This window comes from Balaenoptera acutorostrata, chromosome 2 (assembly GCF_949987535.1).
Source record: "Balaenoptera acutorostrata chromosome 2, mBalAcu1.1, whole genome shotgun sequence".
NCBI lineage: Eukaryota > Metazoa > Chordata > Mammalia > Artiodactyla > Balaenopteridae > Balaenoptera > Balaenoptera acutorostrata.
Window position 1 is genome coordinate 31,738,922 of NC_080065.1, and position 22,317 is coordinate 31,761,238.

Consider the following 22,317-nt stretch of genomic DNA (forward strand, 5'->3'; position numbering starts at 1 on the left):
ACAAATAAATAAATGAATTAATAAAAAAAATAACCTCAACATGAGGGATAATAACATGGAATTTCTTAGTTCTAGAGTGATTTTTATATTCCAGAGGTAGCTTGTTTTGATTAAGCCCATGCTTTTTAAATGGGATGGATTTAGGGCACGAGGTAACCTTGGGGCTTTCCTTTGGTAGGCTTATCAGAGCATGTGAGCAGCAGATTTGACAGCCCAGATAGTAGTGTTGCCAGAGCCTTGGCCAATTTCGTATCAGTGCTGGTGGCTCTGACTGATTCATGGACCAAGATCGGTCCTGGTTGATGGCAGGTTTTATTTTTAAAGAAGAATGATGTATTTGTTTCTCAAAAGAAATGTCATCCCCGGATAAAGGCAAGTTGTGAATATAGGGAGGGAGATTAATGTTCTTAAGCGTTTTACTTCATGATTATTATGATACAATATCTGAATGGCATTTACAGTTTTAAAAGAATGTGATCATTTTTTGGAGGGAGGAAGTAAGATATTGGAGTATTTTAGAAAAGATTCATTGCCAAAATGAAGCAATTGCTTATGTCTTTTTTTCCCCTCTTACCTTTCCCTCTTCCTTATCATCTGGGCAATCTTTTAACACACCTGCACCTTAGTGAATTCATAAAAGAGATGACATATGTGAAAGCATCTAGCCCATAATTAATGCTTAGTAAAGTTTGTGTGTGTGTTGACTCATTCATTCATTTATTTATATGTATCTTTACTGAATAAATAAGACACCTAAGATGTGATCATAAAGCAGCTTTGTTTGTGTCCCACTAACACTTTAAAATTTATTCAGTGAAGTGAGTCTATCTCTTGCTTCTCGATGAAATCTATAAGTTTTCTGATTAGATTTTTTAAAAATTCTACAGTCAGTTTCAATTGCTAAATACTCTTAGTTTAGAATTTGGAATGCCCGATTTCAAATAAAAATTAAAATTTCGAATTTGATTTAAAAGAAAATATCTTTCCTTTTCTTTCTTTCCCTGCTTTCTCCTGCTCTTCTACTGCCTTCATCTAACGGTCATGTTTTGTTCCCACCACGCCCCCCCAGGGTTGCAGTGGTAAACCGGGGGTTGGAGTGGGGAGATGCGAAGTAAGAGGGATAAGAAATTTCTTACTTGACAGTACATAGCAAGATAGTGCTGTCCTCTCTGAACCTGATAGATGTTTTGAGCTGACTCTTGCTCTTGGGGTCTTTTGGGGGGAATTATGGTTTGGATTGTGTCCTCCTAAAATTCATATGTTGAAGCCCTAACCCCTAGTACTGCGGAATGTGACTGTATTTGGACACAGGGTCTTTAAAGATGTGATTAAGGCAAATAGGAGTATATGGGTGTGACTGGTGTCCTCATAAGAAGACAGTAGGACACAGACACACAAAGAGGGAAGGCCATGTGAAAACAATGGGAGAAGAAAACCATCTACAATGAGGGAGCGAGGCTTCAGAATAAAATCAAAATCAGCCTTGCTACTACCCTGATTTTGGACTTCTGGCCTCCAGAACTGTGAGGATATAGATCTCTGTTGCGTAAGCCACCAGATTGTGCTACTTCGTTATGGCAGCCCTAGCAAACCAGTAGAGGAGGGCTTTGGAGATCCTTCTCCCCTTCCTTGTTCCACTCCTGGACCATCACTGGGGACCCCTCTGATTCCCTCAATGCAGGTGATGTACTCACCTCTGCTTTGTTGCTTCTCTATCTGGGAATCAGCTTCTCCCTGCTCTCTTCACCCTCTCATCCACTCTGTTAGACAGGATCCACGACAGCTTACTACCGCCTCTCATGAATTGTCTACATCTGGTCTACAGGAGGCGTACATCTGTGCTCACATAAACTCCAGCGTTCAGGCTGATCACAGCCCAGCAGCCGCCGCTCCTTTTTTTCCCATCCTCACAGCTTAGGCCAGTTTCTCTCCCACCTTTTAGATTTTCCAGGCAAGGATCAGACACCCCTGTCCAGTCTCTCCAAGGGGTCCTGTAGGCCTTTCTCGTGAGGTTGAGTAGGCGTGATGGGAATCACTGCATAGTTCTCTCTGAAGAAAGATCCTCCCCCATTCTCCATGTGCTCCGATCCTTTTAAACCCCGGATGTGAGTGAAGGTTTGAGAGTCCTGTTACCAGTTTTCAGCTAAATCCTTTGAAAATATGTGTCCTGGACTGGCCGCTTACTTTGGAATGAAATGTCTGTTCGATCTTTGTGCTTCCAATTTGACACTCAGTGCTTGGTCGCTCATCCTTTCTCTCAGCCTCGGTGAACTTCTGCTGAGTGTGGACCGCGCAGAGAGTCCTGCTGAGGTTAGTGGTGAAGACTTGGGCGTGGCCAGGATGGACTTTTTCCTTGTTGAGAAGCTCCCTGACTGGAAGTGGTAGAATCTCATGCAATAATAATAGACCAGGCATGTAGATTTGGCGGAGTCCTTGGCCTGCTTTGTATCAGGCTGATAAAATCTCTATCCTAAGTGCTTGCCCCCAGGATTCTAGTGGATGGTCCTTGCTCTCTGTTGACTCCTACATTCCATTACTGAAATGGTCAGCTCCCTTGGCTGAGCTCAGCATGTGGTTAGGGAGATGCTGCGGGGGGGGGGGGGGGGGGGGGGGGTGGGGACGGAGCACAGCCATGAGAGAGGAGAGGCAGGCAGGACGGGAAAGGGAGGGGCAACCTGGTAAGATTCATAGGCCAAATGAGTTGGTGGTTTTGGTTTGTTTGTTTTTTTTTAGCTTCTTCATGTTTTCACATGTAGATGTGAAAACTGATCACGGAGTTTACTCAAACCCCAGTACAGCTAACCCAGTCCATTTGGGACCAAAGAGAGCCTTGCTGAGGTCAAAGGCAAAGTCTAAAGGCTGCCCAGGCACCTGACCCGTATCTTTGCCGTACACATTCCTTCAGGAAACACTTACCGATTTTTATGCCAATGGCTAGCACCCGAGTAATAAGCAAAATGAAAACTCTACCCTGAAAATCCTCCATTCCAACGTAAACAGCCTGAGATGTACATTTTCAGATTTGTCCAAAATTGGTATTGGGACTCTTGAACCCCTCGCTCACATCCAAGGTCTAAAAGGGTCAGGGTGTGTGGAGATTGGGGGAGGATCTTTGGAGAGAACTTTGCAGTGCTTCCCACCATACCTACACAGCCTTCTGAGAGAAGCTTCTAGGACTGCTGGCAGAGCTTGGACAGGTGTCTGACCCTTGCCTGGGAAACCTCAGATGGGTGTGCCCGATCTTACGGGAAAGGCCTGACAAGGTGCCCTTTTCTCATCAGCTTGCCCAAATCCTGAGTTTCCTTTATAGCCACTTAGACCCTACCCCTATGGTGAAGACTTCTCTGATGCTGTGAAAGGTCTCTCCAGATAAAGATGTCCCTGACGAGAGAGCCTGTCACGCCATCCAAACTGCTCCTTGGGGAGTTACCTTTTATAGTATTTGTCTTGCCAGATTGAGAGCATTGAGCGTTCATAGCTTTTGGTTCAAATTCCATGTTTGTGGGAGAGAGATGATTGTCTGAGAAAACAGGTACTTGAGGGGGAAGAGGTAGTAGATGCTGACAAGGCGAGAAGTATTTTAATTTTAGTTTCTTGCATTGGTTCAATGTCCTCTTCAGTGCTTTGGATTTTAAGTCTGATGTTCTTTTCACTTGGAAGAAAAAATCCTGAAACCTGTCTGGGGTACACGTTAGTGGTCTGGTGTTACTGAGGATTCCGTGGAGTTATCTCCACAATTCCACGACTGACGGATGAGTTAGAGTGAGGACACTTATTCACTCTGCTCCTCTAATGCTGTGGTGATTCACAGGGAATTGTTTTAAACCACTGCCCTTGAATCCTGGGGTATGGCATCTTGGATGCTGATACATTCCTGTGATTCAGGAAAATGTACATGTGTGTACCACTGCCATATGCCTTTGCGAGTTCATATTGTTTCTTAGTGGCCATGGGTAACCTGCTAGTTTCTCTCCTAGATTTTAGTGTAGAGGGCTCCCCTCTCACCCCACACAATATTTTGAAAGATTCAGTCAGTGCTCGAAAATGTTGGTCTATTATATCTACTTATACAATGTCTCTAGATTATCTTTAATGAAGGTGTCAATTATAGGTATGGTATCACTGAGTCTAGAACAGTGGTTCCCAATCTAATTGAGCATCCAAATCACCCGGCAAGTTTAAAAAAAGAAAAATTACAGATTTCTGAGCCTCACCTCTGATTACAGAATCCAAATACCTGGCTGGAGCTCTAAGAGGACCCTTATGTGCTGACATAATTGCCAGCGTTGTCTTATGAAATAATCTTTGCGTCATATGTCGGGGTGGAAGCGGGGGCGGGTGGGAGAAGGAGTGGTTGGAAGACAGAAGACAGGAGCGTTTTTTCCTAACCATTTCAGCTGGGGGTGGCTTACGGTAGAGAAATGGCTAAATAAAGAGAATCTAGGAGCAACCACATGTTAGCACTAAGGGCACTGCTTGTTTAGCCTTTGTTCCTTCGAAGTTCATTTTCAGTCAGTCCAGATGTTTCTTTTTTTTTTTTTTTTAATTTTATTTATTTACTTATTTATTTTTGGCTGTGTTGGGTCTTCGTTTCTGTGCGAGGGCTTTCTCTAGTTGCGGCAAGTGGGGGCCACTCTTCATCGCGGTGCGCGGGCCTCTCACCATCGCGGCCTCTCTTGCTGCGGAGCACAGGCTCCAGACGCGCAGGCTCAGTAATTGTGGATCACGGGCCTAGTTGCTCCGCGGCATGTGGGATCTTCCCAGACCAGGGCTCGAACCCGTGTCCCCTGCCTTGGCAGGCAGATTCTCAACCACTGCGCCACCAGGGAAGCCCAGTCCAGATGTTTCTAACCTGGAATTTTTTTAACTCTAAGGATCGGAGAGGTAATGGAGATTATTAAACTTTTGAAAAAAACAACAGCTTTGTTCAGTCGCATCCTCCTCAACTTGCCCATTTGAATTATACAATTGAATGGCTTTTGGTACGTTCACAGGTTGTGCAGCTATCATGGCAGTAAATGTAGAACATTTTCATCACCCCAAAAGGAAACTCTGTATCTATTGTAAGCCATTTTTAATACTCAAAGAAGTCTAACTTATTAGTTCATACTGTAGCCCTATAGGCTAATATCAAGCTTTTTTGATTCAGGCTAGAATTATATCAGATAAGGTAGCTCATGTTAAGCTTTGATTGAGAGTTACATTATTTTTAAAGGGAAAATGGATTAACAAACCCCGTTTGTTGGATCTAGTATTTCAGATGAGAGGGCAGCACGTTTGTGCATCTCTGCCCTACTCCATCCTCCGCGATGGAGTGACGTCACATGATAACGGGTGACGTCACATGATGACGGGTGACGAAGCTGTGTTTCAGTGACTTATTCTGGGTTTGCGCAGGGAGCAAACTGACTAACATTTCTGCTCAGTGGGTAGACATGCTTGAAAGGGGAGAATGTGATTCAAACACCTTTTCCCATACACGTGAAACATTTCATCCTCTTTTTGAACCATTCAAATGAGACTCCCGTGCAATTAATTTGGCTTCACCGCAGCTCTTTTGATCTAAGCATCTTGATTAAGTGACTTTTCCAAGGACTGCTAGTAGTGTAGCCTGGCTAAATTGATAGATGTCACTTTATCCAGTCTGGCCTTTGGAAGTTTGAATTTGGGAATTAGAGTTTAAGATTCCAGCTGACCCAAGGAAGGCAAGTCGCCGATTGACTCGTGGGTCCTCTTGGGGAAGAGGAGGAGGTATCGAGGCAGAGCCCAGCATCATTTCAGGGGCAGGTGACTTCCCCCTAGTCCTGGCTTCCAGGGGTTAGGTTCTTTTACCAATACTGGGAAAGCTGTGATCTGTTACTAACTTGAATTACCCCGAGCTACAGTTCTTGTTTCTGAAGGTACTATTCTGTGGGTTTCCAGAACTTCTTTACCCTTGACCCCTATCTCTGTCATCCTGGAGTTATACTCTTGGACCACCCAGCTCTCACACACCCAGAGCCTTGATTCCAGGAAAACATTCACTTCACAGCTAATACCTCCCCCTGGGAATTTTTGGAATTACTTGCTTTATTTACTTAATCCTCTTAATTGTTCGTTTGCATACTTCTCACTGCCATGCTGGGGGTGGGTTGGGGGGCGGCGGACACAAAGACAAACACCCAAAAAAACTAGCACCACACCCCTGAACACTCCACCCCCAACATGACCTCAAACAAAACTCCGAGGCAACTTCGCCTAAGACATTGTGTTCTTGCCTGAAGGAATGCTTTGGGTGGTTCCACCTTGGTGGGCTACACAGTTTGTGGATTATCTAAGCCTGGATTTCTCTTTGCTTCTTTTCCTGCTGCATGGATTTGGCCTCTTTTCTTGGTTATTAGCACTTCACCCAGAGGGTGGAAGGAATTGAATTTAAAGGGCGATTTCCATTTTCTAGCTACCTTTGATGGAGAACCATGAGCCAGTGACAGGTTGGGAATGTCTGATTATCATTATTTCTACTTGGATTCATCAAAGGTGGTTTGCTTTGACATGAAGAAGGGCTGCTTTATAAACCAGCGCTTTGATAAGGAGAGTTCCTGTTTCATGTACCTTATTTCTAGGTTCTCAAACTTGTATGCCAAATAAATATTCAACCAAGGAGGTCCCTGGGCCCTGCTCCTGAGATTCAATTTCCATTGACTTTTGCATTTAGCAAACTGTCCCCAGGTCCTTCTGATTCAGATTAAGGAGGGGGCCAACCTCCAGAAACACTGTCTCGGAGTCTGTACTTTGCTGTTCAGGTACCAGCCCAGCCTTCTCTGTGGTTAAATACGTGGCAGTTATCAAGGTGTAATTACAGTGTGTGTGGTTTCCAAGGCAACACACATTCTGTCACCCCTGCTGAGGCTGGGAAGATTGAAAGGGACCACTGGGAGGCCGCCTAATGGTGTGGCCTCCAGATTAATGTCATTGAGGTGCTTTATGATGACCGGGTTTTCATACTGTTCACCCAAGGGCCCTGGTTAAGGGCAGCAGAATGAAAGTAAACAAATTAGAAGCCAGGGAACTGCTGGACCACTTCTGGAGGTGTCGATGAAGACCTGAGGAGGGATGAGTCCAGACTTTCAGTTGCTTGCATTTCCCCTGCTCTATTTCCTCAAATCAGTTTAGTCCAGAATGATAAGGATGGTGGAGAAACATGATGACCTTGAAAGGCTTTTGAAAAATAATGGTCGACTGTGGTCCACATCTGACCACCCTTCCTTAGTCCTCAAATGGACAGGACTGTTGATGGTCCCCTGTTCTCACTTTGTCAACTGAGGCTTGAAGTTACATTTCTGGAACGCTTACTAGGTGATGGGAACTTGCACATAGATTTTTCTGGCCTTTTTGACCTAAACGTGAGGTTCCACACTGTACATTTTCCAGGTTTGAAGATGGAAAAGATCAAGTTCGTACCATATTTTAGCACAAGAGTTTACTTTTGGGTTTTAGTTTTAAAGCTGTAGGGCAGGGGAAAAGGCATTCAACCATCAGTCTGACTTTGGGGTCTGGTTCTGAATTTTATCATACAGAGGTTTTGGGAATGTAGACAGGTTTCTTCACTTCTCTGAGAAGGCTCTGTCTCGACCTCTGGAAAATGAGGGGCTTAGACTAGATCAATAGTCTTACCTTTTGAAGGGTGGCAACCCCCTTGCAGAATCTGATGAAAACAGGAACTTTCTTCTCTTAAAAAAAGTACTATATACTGTCATTCCAAAAATTACCTTCACTTTCTAAAGGGACCACAGACCCCTCCTAAATGAGGTGGTTTCTTAAATCTTTTCCAGCTCTGGCTCTGAATCACTGGGTCCCACGACGACCTGGGGGGAGTCTTTCACTGTTTTGAGTGGCTTCCTGAGGAATGAGGTATTCAGTGAGGGAGGTTTTGTTGTTTCTTGCATTTTTCACTCATTGCCCTGTGCATCTAGGAGGGGGAAGAAAAGAAGCCACACTGAGAAAAATAAATAGGGAATGAATGGCATCTGGAATATGAGCTGTTTTCCTTATCATGCTTCACTACTGTGGCCCTTCCAGAGGAGGCTGAGGGTATAACTATAATGTGAAGGGTGTGGAGAGGAGTGAGTTAGGCACGTGGATACTGTATTTTGTGCAGTGACAGGTCAGCAGTTATTTAAGCTTTTTCTACTTTGAATGGGAAGTAGGGATAAAATTTAAAGTTTCGGTTAACTTGAAAATGTCAGAAGGTTCCAGGTAGTATCATGAATGGGAATAACATGTGTTCTTTACCACTTCCCAGCCCTTAACCCTGACCACCTTCCTGACTCAACCCCAGTCGCCTACCCATGGCCCGAAGTCCTAATCCATTCAGGAGGGAGTATCTATAGTGTTTGTTTGGAAACCTAGATACTTAATTTCTTCTTTTCTTCCTCTGGTTAGGTGCTGAAAGTCTCCTCTAGAGCTCTGGAAGGCTGAATGGACTAAACATGAAGAGCTTGAAAGCCAAGTTCAGGAAGAGTGATGTAAGTGGTCTGGCTGTTCCCCCCACGTTCCTGGGGCTGCAGCAAGCAACACCCTCCCTCGTACCGTGATAAGGTGCTGGGTTAATCAACTACAGAAGCCAGAAGTGCTCTGGGGCCCAGCTCAGGGTGGCTTTTGTGAACGGCGTGTTCTAGGTTCCTTGCTCTTTGTGTGTATAGCTTCCGAAAATGACTTTTTTTTTTTTACTCCTGGCATCTGTGCCTTGGAGAGAAAGGAGCTGTCAAATTAAACATCTTACCACCCCACCCAGCCCCCCAACCCCCCCCCCCCCCCCCCCCCCCCCCCCCCCCCGCCTTGATTCTCGATAAAGTGCCAGAGTATTCCTTTTAAAATTCTAATGAGATTACTGCTCAAACCCTCCCCCCTCCACCCACCGGCTCTGCATCTCACTTGGAATAAAAGCTAAAGTCCTTAAAACAACCTACCAGTCCTCATACCGGCTGAAATTAAACATCTTAACAAAAAGAATCAGTCAAATGCCTCAGCGTCGTTAAAGTCTCCCCAGATCTGATTCAGAATGTCATTTTTAGAGGAAGCTAGTCTCAAGAAAGTGGTTAGGGATTACGTGTTAGCAAGGTTCGTCTTGGCGTTTAGAAAACTTTTAAATTCTGTTAGGCTCTTGTGGTGAAACAGCAATATCTATTGCTGCCTGCACCTTTATTCCCCCAGCATTCCTGGGGTTCTTCCTCATTTGTTATTCATCATAAAAGACTGGATTGGAGGAACCAGTTATGATGTCAGAATTACGAGACAAAGTCTCCCAGGGGAGAAAATGGAGAAAGACAACATAGCAGCGGGATTGTACGTGATGCTATTGTAACAAAAGGTCACCTCGTAAACCCTGCCAAGGTTCCAGTCTTGTACTAGCTGCACTCCAGATGCTTGGAGCAGAATGGTTGAATGGGAGCAATTCATGGAAGGGTGTGAGGTGGAAGCTCAGATGTGTCACCCTCCTACTGGGTTTGCTTGGCTGTCATTTTACATTAGGTAATTAAAGGTGAACCTGGATTTTATTTCTGTGCCATGAATTATATGACAGCTTGGTACAGCCGCATTTTTGCAATAAGTGGAGGCCGTGTCTTTTATGGCTAACATCACACGCACACGCACACACACGCACACCCACATACACACCTCCTTTTGGCTGAAGCTTATCTCCTGAGGCTGCATCATGACATGTAACTTACTGCCCTGATAAGGCCCAGACCAGATGAGATGCTTGTGGGATGATTGCAGAATCTTGTCGTGCTGAAAGGAAGTTAGAGCTAGAGAGGGTTTTTAGGAAAAAGTGGGCCTCACCTTCTCATTCTTCAGGTAAGTTAACTACAACTCAGAGAATGTGAAGAGACTTGGCCGAAGTCGTCCACCTAGCCTTTGGCCGGAGTGAGAGCCTTGGTCATCTGACTTCCTTCACCCCTTGCGCCTGCCACTCTCAGAGAAACCCCCTTCCACCTCCTCATTTGCTGGCCCAATGATGCTACAACCTGCAGACCTCATTGGACTTTCAGTTAAGAAGGGAAAGGCAATTAAATGGAAAATGTTGCCCAGTCGGGCAGATACGGGTTTGTAAATTGTGTGACCAGGTTAACAAATACCTTTTCCATTCCAAGGGAATTTGGGCAGCTTCCATTTGCACAAGTTGAGATTGTTTTAGCAAAATTTAATCAGTCTCGAATTCCATGATATATGAACAGGGGCAGGGGGAAATGATAGGCGCGTACACTTTTGGTTTAAAAATTAAAAACTGGTGGCCTTAGGGAGGGTGTTGCTGGAATCTAGTTTTTAAAATAAAAACTGAAATATTTCCATGATTTAGGGAAAAAAGTCACAGGAATAACACTATTAAAAGCGTCTGAGATTTGGCCGCAGAAAGGCCGTGGTTTTGGCAGTTAGTACAAAGGGAAAAAACGTTAGAGGAGCACGCTTGGGGGAGGAGAGCAAAAGAAATTGGTATTATGGGGCCAGACAGTATCAGATGGCTCCCCAATTTCATCCCGAATTGCTTCCCCGAGTGCCATCACTGTACTGTGAGATGGAGGGAATAAAAGCAAGAACGAAAACCGTTTCAAACCCCAGCTTGAAGAGCTAACCATTATGAAGTATCTACTATATGTCAGGCACTATGCCAGGCTCATTACGTGAACTTCATTTAATCTTGCCACAGACCTGATGTGGTAGGTATTATTGTCAGGCTGATTTTCCAGATGAAGAAACTGAGACCCAGGGAGCTCCAGTCCCTTGCCTGGGCCTGGGTTCTTCTAGCTCAAAGTTGCATAGCCAGTTTTTGTGCCAAAGTAGCCTGATTCCAGAGCCCAGGTTTCCTGAAAGAGGAAATTTGGATGGAGGTTTGGTTTTATGAAACAGAACAGTCCAGGCAGTAGCTTGGAAAAGCGACCTTGGACCTAGGTCTGTGGCCTTGGGCAAGTCTCTTCCCTTCCCTGAACCCCCAGGTTTCTCACCTGAAAAGCAGAGAAAATAGTATTAGCCTCACGAAGTTGTTGTGAAGGTTAATATGCTGGTGCCTGTAAGGCACACATCTTAGGCCTGGCACTCAGGAGATGCTTGGTAAATCTTTCTTCCTCTTCATCAGAAACCCACGCTATAGTTCAGAGGACTTCAGCGCTGTGGTTGGCAGACAGGTTCAGACTCACTACAAGCTTTCCTTGGGAGGGTTCCTGCCTCCTGCTTGGGTATCGTGAGGGGTCTTCAGAGCTCAAGCCTGGGCAGTAAGGGCCTCCTCTCTCTCTTACAACACGTATTTCTCCATTTAAGCAGTAGATTTGAGATGAAAACGATACCAGAGTGATTGTAACACGAAAGAAGCAACTAGAGTTCTCTCAATTCTGTCATTCTATGTGACCATTGGGAATTCTTATTTGTGTCTAAAATTTAAAATAGTCGAATAGGGCAAACTGCAAAGTAATATTTTTGTTGGTGCCAACTTTATTTCGTGTGTGAAATATTTTACTGACTTTGAATATTTTTAAAATTGAAAATTATTTTAAAATTGCTAATTTAATTGCTAATTAAAAGTAAACAATGAGTCAATAGTATAATTATGGTTTTAAAAAAAGAAATCCACAATGAAAAAAGTAGGCTGAAAAGTGTATGTGGTCTGGAGGACAGAATAATCTGCTAACACTTGCTGCCTCTGAGGACGGATACAGAGCTAGGAGTGGGTGCAGGAGGGAGCTTTGCTTTTCACTGGGTGCCTTGGGGTTTGCATTTTTTGGTATATGTGAATGCACCCACATGTACCACTTATTACAAGAAAAACAAGTTTTAAACAGTTTATATTCAGTTCAATGAGCCAAACTATAATGTTCTTTACCTGAAGTGAGTGGTCTCTCTCAAAGAACAACCCTAAACCCTCAGCCATCAAATTTTCCTGCTTGTCTTTGTGTGAGGCTGAAAGGAGAATGGGAAAGAAAGGGCCCTTTGTGTTTCTGGGGGGAGTAGGAAGAAGAGGGACAGCAGATCATGTTCGGGCTCTCATAAAGAGAAGGCAGGTGACCCGCGGGCGTGATCATGTTTCAGCCAGCCTGTGTCTGGGAGGTCTGCAGCCAGATGAGTTTGTGGCCATTGAGAGCAAATCCCAGGAGTGAGAAAGGACAAGTGTGGCCCAAAGGAGCCCCCCGTGGATGGCCTGAAGGTCATTGCGCTGCACCAAGACCATCAGGCAGGTAGAGATTTCCTCCGAGTGTCCTTTTCTGGAACACTTGATTCAGACAGCTGCTAAGTCAAGGGTGGTTTTTTGTGTGTGACCTAGGGGAATGAGCCTGATTCCCTGGGTTGTGGTTAGATACTGTCCTTGTCTCCTTGCTTTAATCCCTAAACATAATTGTGAGCCTGCAGTTAATCCACAGAGGCCAAAGAAATCCTAATGTGGATGACATTTTCCAGTTCCCATTTCTAATTTGATTTTGGGCATCCTTGAACTTGGTTTAGATACTGGAAAGGATACAGGAGAAATGTGAGGGATGGTTCTTGTCTTGAAGAAGCTCATAAGCCGAGGTGGGAGGAGAAAAACTACACACAGGAAATAACTAAGGCAAAATACAGGTCATGTATAATATAGATATTAAAAGGATCTCCAGGATGATAGAACCACTTGTTGAATTGTGAGACCTGGATGATAAATGCTGTAGATTTTCAGAGAGGGGTAAATCACTGGAAATGGGAAAATTGGGGGGAGCTTTATGGAGGTGAAGCTTCTTCCAGGCCTTGGGGATGCATAGGATTTGCAACGATGGTTAGGAGAGGAGGAGAGGAAAGGGTAATGGAGGGGAGCCAGCCGTGAAGCACAGTGGGTAGACTCAGTTTCCAAAAATTGCCCTTGATATGCAGAACAGTGAAGCTTCAAGAGCCCAGGAAAGTGCCCATGGCATGGCTCTGAGTCTTTTAGTAAGAACGCTATACATTTTTCATTGTAGTTTTAAAAATGGACGTGCTTGACTTTTTACGCTTATAAAGTAAGCACAGAGTACTAAATCATCATTATTTATTTCTTTTATGACTAGTCTGAAAGTAGCTTCTTTACCTCTTTAAATATTTGCCGCAACTAGTACGTGGTTCCACATGGAAAAATGAGCTGTCATCGTGAGAAATGAGGCCAAGAAGGTTGGGATTTCCCTTTGCTAATAAAACGCTCAGGCTTCTGGAATTTCTTTGTAAATGCCAATTTTTAGTGCCTTGAGTGAAATGGGTGGAGGCTGAGGGATGGGAAAAAGGGTTGAAAGATCTTTGTAACAAATCTTGAGAACTGCCTCTCAAACACGAGGCCTTCAGAGTTTACTTTGTGGGGGTGTGTTTAATTTTATGAAAGATTTGTTCCCAATTCTGTTTTCCATTATAATAGGGAAGCAGTGGACGTTCCATTTAGGGAAACAAACAACAAAAAAAAGGCAGCCAGTTGAAAATGGCTGGCTCCACGAGAGATTAAATGGATGGTATTTCTTTCTGCAGCAGCTACTAACGATGGCAGCTTTCAGCCAAAGAATGCACATACCCCGTGAATCTTGAGGAACCAGATACATCCTGCTCAGACAGGAGTTTGAATTTGTTGCCTGTTGAGAGAATAGCTCTCATGAAGGTCAATAATCGACGTCTCTGCCAAGGTATTTTTTCAAGGAGTTTTTCGTCATTTATAATAAGTTTTTACAGATGCCCAAGACTCCGTCCCCCACCATACATGCAAAAAAATGAGAGTATTTAAAATCCGAGCCTCTTGACGGAGGAGCCTTGGCCAAATCTATTGTAAAGCTAAGCCTCTTTGTTTTCGTCGACGTAATTTAAAAATACATCAGAGGTGACCTTTTGGGATGGAGGTCTTGAGACTCTTGTAAACTTCTGCAGAGAATTTGGTCAGGTTCATGTCATGCTACGTAGTTTCTCCAGGTCTTGTCAGCCCGTCTTAAGTGGGGAATCTGCTTGCTGCCTGATTTCACCTTGTATAAGTTTCCTAGGGCTGCCTTAAACACAAATTGAGTGGTTTAAACAGCCTTAGTGTATTGTCTCACAGTTCTGGGAACTAGAAGTTTGAGATCAAGGTGTTGGCAGGGTTGCTTCCTGGTGAGGGCTGTGAAGGTGAATGGGATCCATGCCTCTCCCAGCTTTGTCTGGTGGTTTGCTGGCAGTCATTGGCTTGGAGATGCGTCACCCTGATCTCTGCCTTCATCTTCACATGGTGATCTCTGTGTGTGTGTGTGTGTCTCTCTTCAAATTTCTCCTTTTTTTTAATAAGGACACCAGTCATATTCGATTAGGGCCTACCCTGATGACGTCATTTTGATTTGATTATCTTTGTAAAGACCCCATCCCCAGATCAGGCCATATTCTGAGGTACTTAAGACTCCAACTTATCAATTTTGCAGGGTGTGTGTCAGGATGGGGCACACAGTTCAACCCAAAACATACCTCCATCCTTTCCTATCTAGAGCAGTTTCTCGGGAGCCCTGGCACTCCCCCACTGAGCATGTGCGCTCATAAATGTTAACTCCACAGTTTCTTCATCTTTTGGACTATTTTCAGTGTCTAATAGAGTGAGGCTAGAGTATCACATTTTTTTTAGTGGGTGTCAATGCCTAATACATAATATTAATCACAAGGGTAAACATAATATTAATCACAAGGGTAAACACATAATATTAATCACAAGAGTAAACACGTATTGATTGCTGACCTACTGCAACAGAAATTAGGAGAAGAGTTCTCATCGATTGAATGCTTACTGTGTGCCAGGCACTGTAGCAAACCCTTTACGTGTAATGCTCACAAAATTGTATCCAGTAAAGACCATTACTATAATAGCAATTTACAGAGGGAGAAATTAAGGTTGAGGGAAGTTAAGTAACTTGGACAAAGTCGCACATTCGATAAATGGCAGAGAGATCTGAACCCCGGTTTATCATGATGCCAGAGCTTGTACTGGCAACAGCTATACACACCTGTTGGCACAGGGCATTCCCTTTCCTAAGTTCCAAAGCTGAAAACTGCAGGAGGTGAATTCTGCTCTATTGCCCTAAGCAATAAAGACCCATAGAATGACCTTATTATTATCAGTGCTCTCCACAGTGGCAAAGCTCCCCAACATTAGTGTCATTACCCTGGGCAGGGGAGGATCTGGGAAAATCTTGGGTTGCTTCCTGAGAGGCAAATGCACTTCAGGCTGAACTTTTAAAGCAAGAGAGGACAGATGCTGCTACTTTCTGCTCTTCTGCTGCAGTTAGGAAAACGGATTCTAATTCTAAATGGAGCCCTATTGCTGGCTAACTGGACCACAGCCTCATTCTGTTGTGTTGGCCAAAAAGTTCATTTAGGCTTTTCCATAAGATGTTATGGAAAAAACCCAAAGAAACTTTTTGGCCAACCCAAATAGTTACCCCAGACCATAATTGCAGGAATTCTTGGTTAAACCTGATACCATTCCAGCTGCAGCTGGAGACCAATATGAAACTCAGAACCTGGCCTCTAAACTTGGGGAAATCTGATCGTCTACATAAGCAGTGACTCATCTAGGTTATTACCTATTATCTCTTTATTCTGAATTAATTATGTAATCATTTCGAACTATTGCTGACCTCGATGTTTTTTGCTTGATAAATTCTTGTATGTAACTTTTCCTCTGGAGTGAAATAGGAATTGCTTCTGAATTCATTCCGTGGAGATTTTCAGTTGTGTTTCTATCCACAGATCTTTGCTGTAAGAGGTGGTTATTTTCATTTCTATGGCAGCAGGTGTTAGCATGAGTTGAAGGCCCAGTATCTATAAAGATGACATTAGTGGGACTTCCCCAGTGATCCAGTGGTTAAGAATCCGCCTTCCAATGCAAGGGACTCGGGTTCCATCCCTGGTCAGGGAACTAAGATCCCACGTGCTGCAACTAAGACCCGATGCAGCCAAAAACATAAATTAAAAAATAAAAATAAATATTATGGGGCTTCCCTGGTGGCGCAGTGGTTGAGAATCTGCCTGCTAATGCAGGGGACACGGGTTTGAGCCCTGGTCTGGGAAGATCCCACATGCCACGGAGCAGCTGGGCCCGTGAGCCACAACTGCTGAGCCTGCGCGTCTGGAGCCTGTGCCCCGCAACGGGAGGGGCCGCGATAGTGAAAGGCCCGCGCACCGCGATGAAGAGCGGTCCCCGCACCGCGATGCAGAGTGGCCCCCGCTTGCCGCAACTAGAGAAAGCCCTCGCACGAACCGAAGACCCAACACAGCCAATAAATAAATAAATAAATAAATAAAGTAGCTATAAAAAAAAATAAATAAAAATAAATATTTAAAAAAAAAGATGAGGGCTTCCCTGGTGGTGCAGTGGTTGAGAATCTGCCTGCCAATGCAGGGGACACGGGTTCGAGCCCTGGTCTGGGAAGATCCCACATGCCGCGGAGCAACTAGGCCCATGAGCCACAATTACTGAGCCTGCGCATCTGGAGCCTGTGCTCCGCAACAAGAGAGGCTGCGGTAGTCAGAGGCCCGCGCACCGCAATGAAGAGTGGCCCCCACTTGCCGCAACTAGAGAAAGCCCTCGCACAGAAACGAAGACCCAACACAGCCATAAATAAATAAATAAATAAAATGTTAAAAAAAAAAAAAAGATGACATTAGTGACATGCCTTGACTTTCCTTTTGAGTCCCCACCTCCTTTTAAACAAGGAAAGTCAGTGTGTTCTGATTGACTTGGTTATCCAATTATTAGGTGTTACCACGTGAAAATTTTTTCACTTTTTGAAAAAGCACTGCCTGAAGGATTTCATTTTCGGTTTTCTCAGGAGGCTGAATGGTACGGTCTCTGCCTCCCTCCTTCCTCCTGGGCTGTCCAGTGGGCTGACTGACCAGGAGGTGTAGAGATTTATAATGTGGGAAAAGAACAAAAAGTCTGAGGAACCACATGTTCTCCTGGGAGGGAGTGTATTTCTCAAAGCTGAGAATGTTTCCTTGGTAATTTTTCAAACTTGGGCTACAGTTTTGGAGGGTTTTTTTCCCCCCATGGGAGTCGGTGTCCATTCTTTGAAGGGTTGTTTCATAACTGAGAAGCTGCAGGGTCCTTCAGTGAGACCCCAGAGAACGTATTTATTACGATATGGGGTGAGCTGTGGTAACAAAATACCCTGAAATCGAATAAGATAGAACTGTTTCCTTAAGTAAAGGTTTCAAGCACTCCAGAGCCAGCAGGACAGGTCTGCTCCGTGGGCTCATCCAGGGCCCCAGGTTCTTTTACGATGTCCTTCTGCTGCCCTCCAGAGCTGCACTGCATTGCAGTAGCCAGTTGGCACACGTGGCTCTTGAGCATTTGAAATGTGGCTAGTCCAAACGGAGATGTTCCCTAAGTGTGAAGTACACACCCGTTTCAAACACTTAGTACCAAATAAAGAATGTAAAATACCTTATTAATAATTTTTTATAGTTACACATTGAAGTGCTAATATTCTGGACATGATGGACTAAATAAATTTAAAATTCATTCCACCCGTTCCTTCTTATTTAATGTGGCTACTAGAACCTTTTAAGTGACTTTTAGGTCTTGCATTGTAATTCTGCTTTCAAGTCTTACAGAATCAGAAAGAGGGAGAATGAACCCCAAGCATCTTCCTTTTTTAAAGCATGTAACCCTGAAGGTGCACAAATCATTGTTGCCTTGCGTGGAACTGACTGGAGCTTAGTCACATGCCCCTACCTAGCTGTAAGGGAAGCGGGAAGACACTTTCTCTAGCTGGCAGCCACGAAACCAGCTAAACCTCAAGGGGCAGGAGGAATGGGTCCTGGAGAATATAAACTCAGTGTTATGGGTTGAACTGCTACCCATTCCCCAAAAGATATATTGAAGTCCTAGCCCCTACTACCTCAGCATGTGACCTTATTTGGAAGTTGAGTCTTTATAGAGATAATCAAGTTAGAATGAGGTCATTAGGGTGAGCCCTAATCCAATATGACTGGTGTCCTTACAAAAAGTGGAAACTTGGACATAGACCTGTGCAGGGGAAAGACTATGTGAAGAGACACAGGGAGAAGAACACCACTTGAAGATGAAGGCGGAGACCCGGGTGATGCACCTATAAGCCAGGGAAACACCAAAGATTGTCTTCAAACCACCAGAAGAGAGGAGAAAGGTGTGGGGCAGATTCACCCTCACAGCCCTCAGAAGGAACCAACTCTGCTAACACATTGATCTTGAGCGTCTAGCTGCCAGAACTGTGAGACGATACGTTTCTGTTGTTTTAAGCCAGTTAGTGGTACTTTAGGGTGGCAGCCTTGGGAAACAAATACACATGGGCACAAGCAATTTCCACAGTGAGTCTCAGCTGAAAGAGTTAGGTGATAAAGGTGTGCCAGATGTTCTATGTTTTGATTACTTTTACCCCAGAAGTGAACACTGGTTGCCATTTGCCTGATTTCCCATTGTTCTGTTGGTGGACATGCTGTTGACGTGAAGTTAAATGCCTTTTCCATGTTTGAAATGGAAACTGCTTCTGAGTGTTGCCAGCTGGTGATATTAGGTTATCAATCAAGCTTTTCCTTTTAGTCCAGTAATATGTTGGGTTTGATAAGAAGTGGAATTAACAGGGCCTGTGTTAAGTATACCATTTACGGTCATCATTTTGGGATTGCTTACATAGATGGGAACTGTGGCGACCTGATCCCACACCTTCACAGAAAAGTTTGGGAGTGATGTCAGGCCTACAATTATACATTATAAACTTAGTTTTAGGTTACACTAAAGTGCATACATTCATTCGGTCAGCATGCAATCTATGAAACTGTGAAATATGAGGATTCTTAATTATATCAATTTCATTTGAACATATATACCAGTTTGACTTACTTACAAATTGGGACTTAGAATTCTGAGCAAAACATTAGATTTGTTGCAAAAGAACTTGAAATAGTGGCATTTCCATTTCCCAGACGTAGCTTTATTACTATAACCTGACATAATATTAATTTTTTTTAACCCACATTCCCCTCTTCACGCATACTCAGTGTACTGTTTTTTTTTTTTAATTTATTTGTTTATTTATTTTTGGCTGCACTGGGTCTTCATTGCTGCACGTGGGCTTTCTCTAGTTGCGGCGAGCGGGGGCTACTGTTCGTTGCGGTGCGTGGGCTTCTCATTGCGGTGGCTTCTCTTGTTGCGGAGCACGGGCTCTAGGTGCGCGGTCTCCAGTAGTTGTAGCACGCGGGCTTCAGTAGTTGTGGCTCACGGGCTTTAGAGCGCAGGCTCAGTAGTTGTGGCTCACGGGCTTAGTTGCTCTGCGGCATGTGGGATCTTCCCGGACCAGGACTTGAACCCATATCCCCTGCACTGGCAGGCAGATTCTTAACCACTGCGCCACCAAGGAAGCCCCCATACTCAGTTTACTGTTGATTCTCTTCTACCACTGTTGCTTGCAAAGCCCTGTTATTCTCTTTGTGTGCTTGCACTGTTTGATATTTGAACCCAAATGCAGGACACTATGTTTATCCCAGTTAAATTTTATTTTCTTAGTTAAATTTGTTCAATAAATCTGTTGCTCTGATTTTTGCATTAAATTCTGACTCATCATAATCACTTTGAGTCATCCACAAACTTAGTAGGGGCATGCCTATTTAATCTAAGTCATTAATGAATGTAATGTACAGCTCTGTCTTCAGATACGGATATAAAACCAGACTCCAAAGAATGAATTAAGGCATTGCCCATTTGGAAGGATGTCAATGGTCATTTCGTATACACATATATATATATATATATATATATATATATATACAAACACACACATACATATGTGTATATATGGCATTGTCATATAATATATATATCATATACAGGCATACCTCGTTTTATTGTGCTTTGCAGATATTGCATTTTTTAAAAATTGAAGGTTTGTGGTAACCCTGCGTCGAGCAAGTCTATTGGCACCATTTTTCTGACAGCATTTGCTCACTTTGTGTCTCTGTGTCACATTTTGGCAATTCTCACAATATTTCAAACTTTTTCATTATTGTTATATTTGTTGTCATGATCTGTGAACAGTGATCTTTTATGATACTATTGTAATTGTTTTTTTGTTTTATAATTTTTCATTGTTATATACATTTTTTTTTAGACATAATGCTATCATATACTTAATAGACTACAGTATAGTATAAACATGACTTTTATATGTACTGGGAAAGCAAAAAGTTCTTGATTTCACTTTATTGCAATATTTGCTTTATTTGCAGGTCTGGAACTGAACCCATAATATCTCTGACGTATGCCTGTGTGTGATAATTATTGACATCCTTCCAAATGGGCAATGCCTTAATCCACATTCTTTGGGGTCTGGTTACAGCTGACCCATTATACTATTTCTCAGCCCTGTTTCTCTGTCTTGTCCCAGTTTTATCTATTACTGTCTATGCAATCCTGGACAAGTTACATAATCTCTCATCTTTGGCTTTCTCATCTGTAAACCAGGGTGATGCCAGCACCTTCCAGCATCATCGTGAGGATTAGGATAAAATCTGGCACACAGTACATTCTTGATAAATGGTAACTAATGATACCCATTACCCCGATGCCTTGCCCGGTGCCTCGCATTAGTAGGTCTTTAGTAGCGTGTGATGAATGAATGGACTCTAAGTTTACTGTCTAGTTGAGATACTGTGCTTGACATGCATGAAACAGGTACAGCAGCACAAGGCTTGTGTCATTCAAAACAAAATCAGGCGTCCAGGTGGTAAATACTATAGGAGTTTAGGGAGGGCTTCATTGAAAAGGTGAATTTGAGGCTGGGCCTTCTTGACTCGTAGGTTAGGATTAACAGAGGAAACCAGTACTGGCGAGGGAACGTCCAGAGTCAGGTGGGGGTGAGGAGAGACCAACGGAAGAGGGAGATGCACAGAGTAATCAAGTTAGGTGGGAGGGGTGGACTTCTGCACAACATCGGAAGCTGGGGGTGGGTGATGTGGGTAAAACGGGGAAGAATGAGGTTTGAAGATGATTGCGCTTGGGGCGCTAGGACGACTCAGGGGTTTTGAGAGACTAACTGGAGGAAAGGGCCAGGACTAGGGCCGAGGCTCAGGTGGTGGCCGCCATGGGGAGGGAGAGAATGAGGTGCCTTGAGTGGGTGTGGGATGAAGAGCAGGGAGGAAATCGAGACTCCTGTCGTTCCACAAAGGCCACGCCCTGCCCTGGGCACGCCAGCCAAGCGACAGAGCGCCTCATCTCCTGAGAAATCTGGCGAGGGCTGTTATCACCCTCGCCTTTTACTTCGCAACTTGGTGGGAAGAGACATTAGGAAACCTCAAGAGGTTAAAAAAAAGAGTGAGAATCTTCTTGATTAAAAAAGAACGTTTGGAGAATATTAACATTCAAATGCACTTCTCTGCCAGGCATTATTCTAAACACCAAATTGTAATCTGTTTATTCTCTCTGTTAGAGGAGTACCCTTCTTATCCCCATCTTACAGATGAGAAAACTGTGACATAGTAACTTACTGTGTTAGTTTGCTAACAAAGTGGTCTTAAGTGGAGTGGTTTAAACAACAGAAATGTATCCTTTCATATTCTGGAGTATGGGAGTCCGAGATCAACGTGTCAGCAAGTTGGAGGGCTGGGAGGGAGAATCTGTTCCCTGCCCCACCTCCTCGCTTCTGGTGGTTTGCTGGCAGTCTTTGGCGTTTTCTTGGTTTATACATGCATCTCGCAGATTTCTGCCTTCATCTTCACACGTGTTCTCTGTGTGTGGGTCTCTGTTCAAATTTCCCCTTTTTGTAAGGACAGCAGTATTATTGGATTACGGGCCCACCTTTCTTCGGAATGACTTCATCTTAGCTAATCACATCTGCCGCAACCCTATTTCTAAATAAGGTACTGGGGGTTAGGACTTGAACGTATGAATTATGGGAGGACACAATTCGACATAACACTTATCCAAATTACAGAGGCAAAGCAGGGACCTGGACTTGTGCCTGGGGACTCTGGCCTCTGAAGCCACGCCTCCCCCAGTCTGTGATGGCTGCTGTGCACGGGTGTTTGCTGTCAGAGATGCAAAATATGATTCCAGCCAGCCAAGTAAAGGCCTGGAATTGGATTTCAAATTCTTCTTTCCATTGTCCAGTGGCAACTGACTGATGATAATTATGGATAAACTGTGACCAGAACATGTTTCGGTGAAGCCCACTAGCCAGATTCACACTGATCGGGTCTGAAAGCCTTTGGTGCCAGAGATAAGAGGGGGGTGGAGAATATGGAAAGCAAAGCAGCTAGACCTGTTTTCTGGAAGGATCAGGCAGTGGAAAGGAGGACCTAAAATGCGCATTGGGACCT

General features: G+C 44.0%; 1 protein-coding gene across 1 annotated transcript in view; it reads left to right on the forward strand.

Annotated features, from left to right (window-relative positions):
- The window catches only part of RAI14 (retinoic acid induced 14), a 148,707-nt gene that overhangs the window by 23,534 nt on the left and 102,856 nt on the right, over positions 1–22,317 (forward strand). Inside the window, exon 2 of the mRNA XM_057540008.1 lies at positions 8,422–8,504. Coding sequence (XP_057395991.1) covers positions 8,469–8,504 — 36 coding nt within the window. The 5' untranslated portion in view covers positions 8,422–8,468. The remainder of the gene's footprint in view (positions 1–8,421; positions 8,505–22,317) is intronic.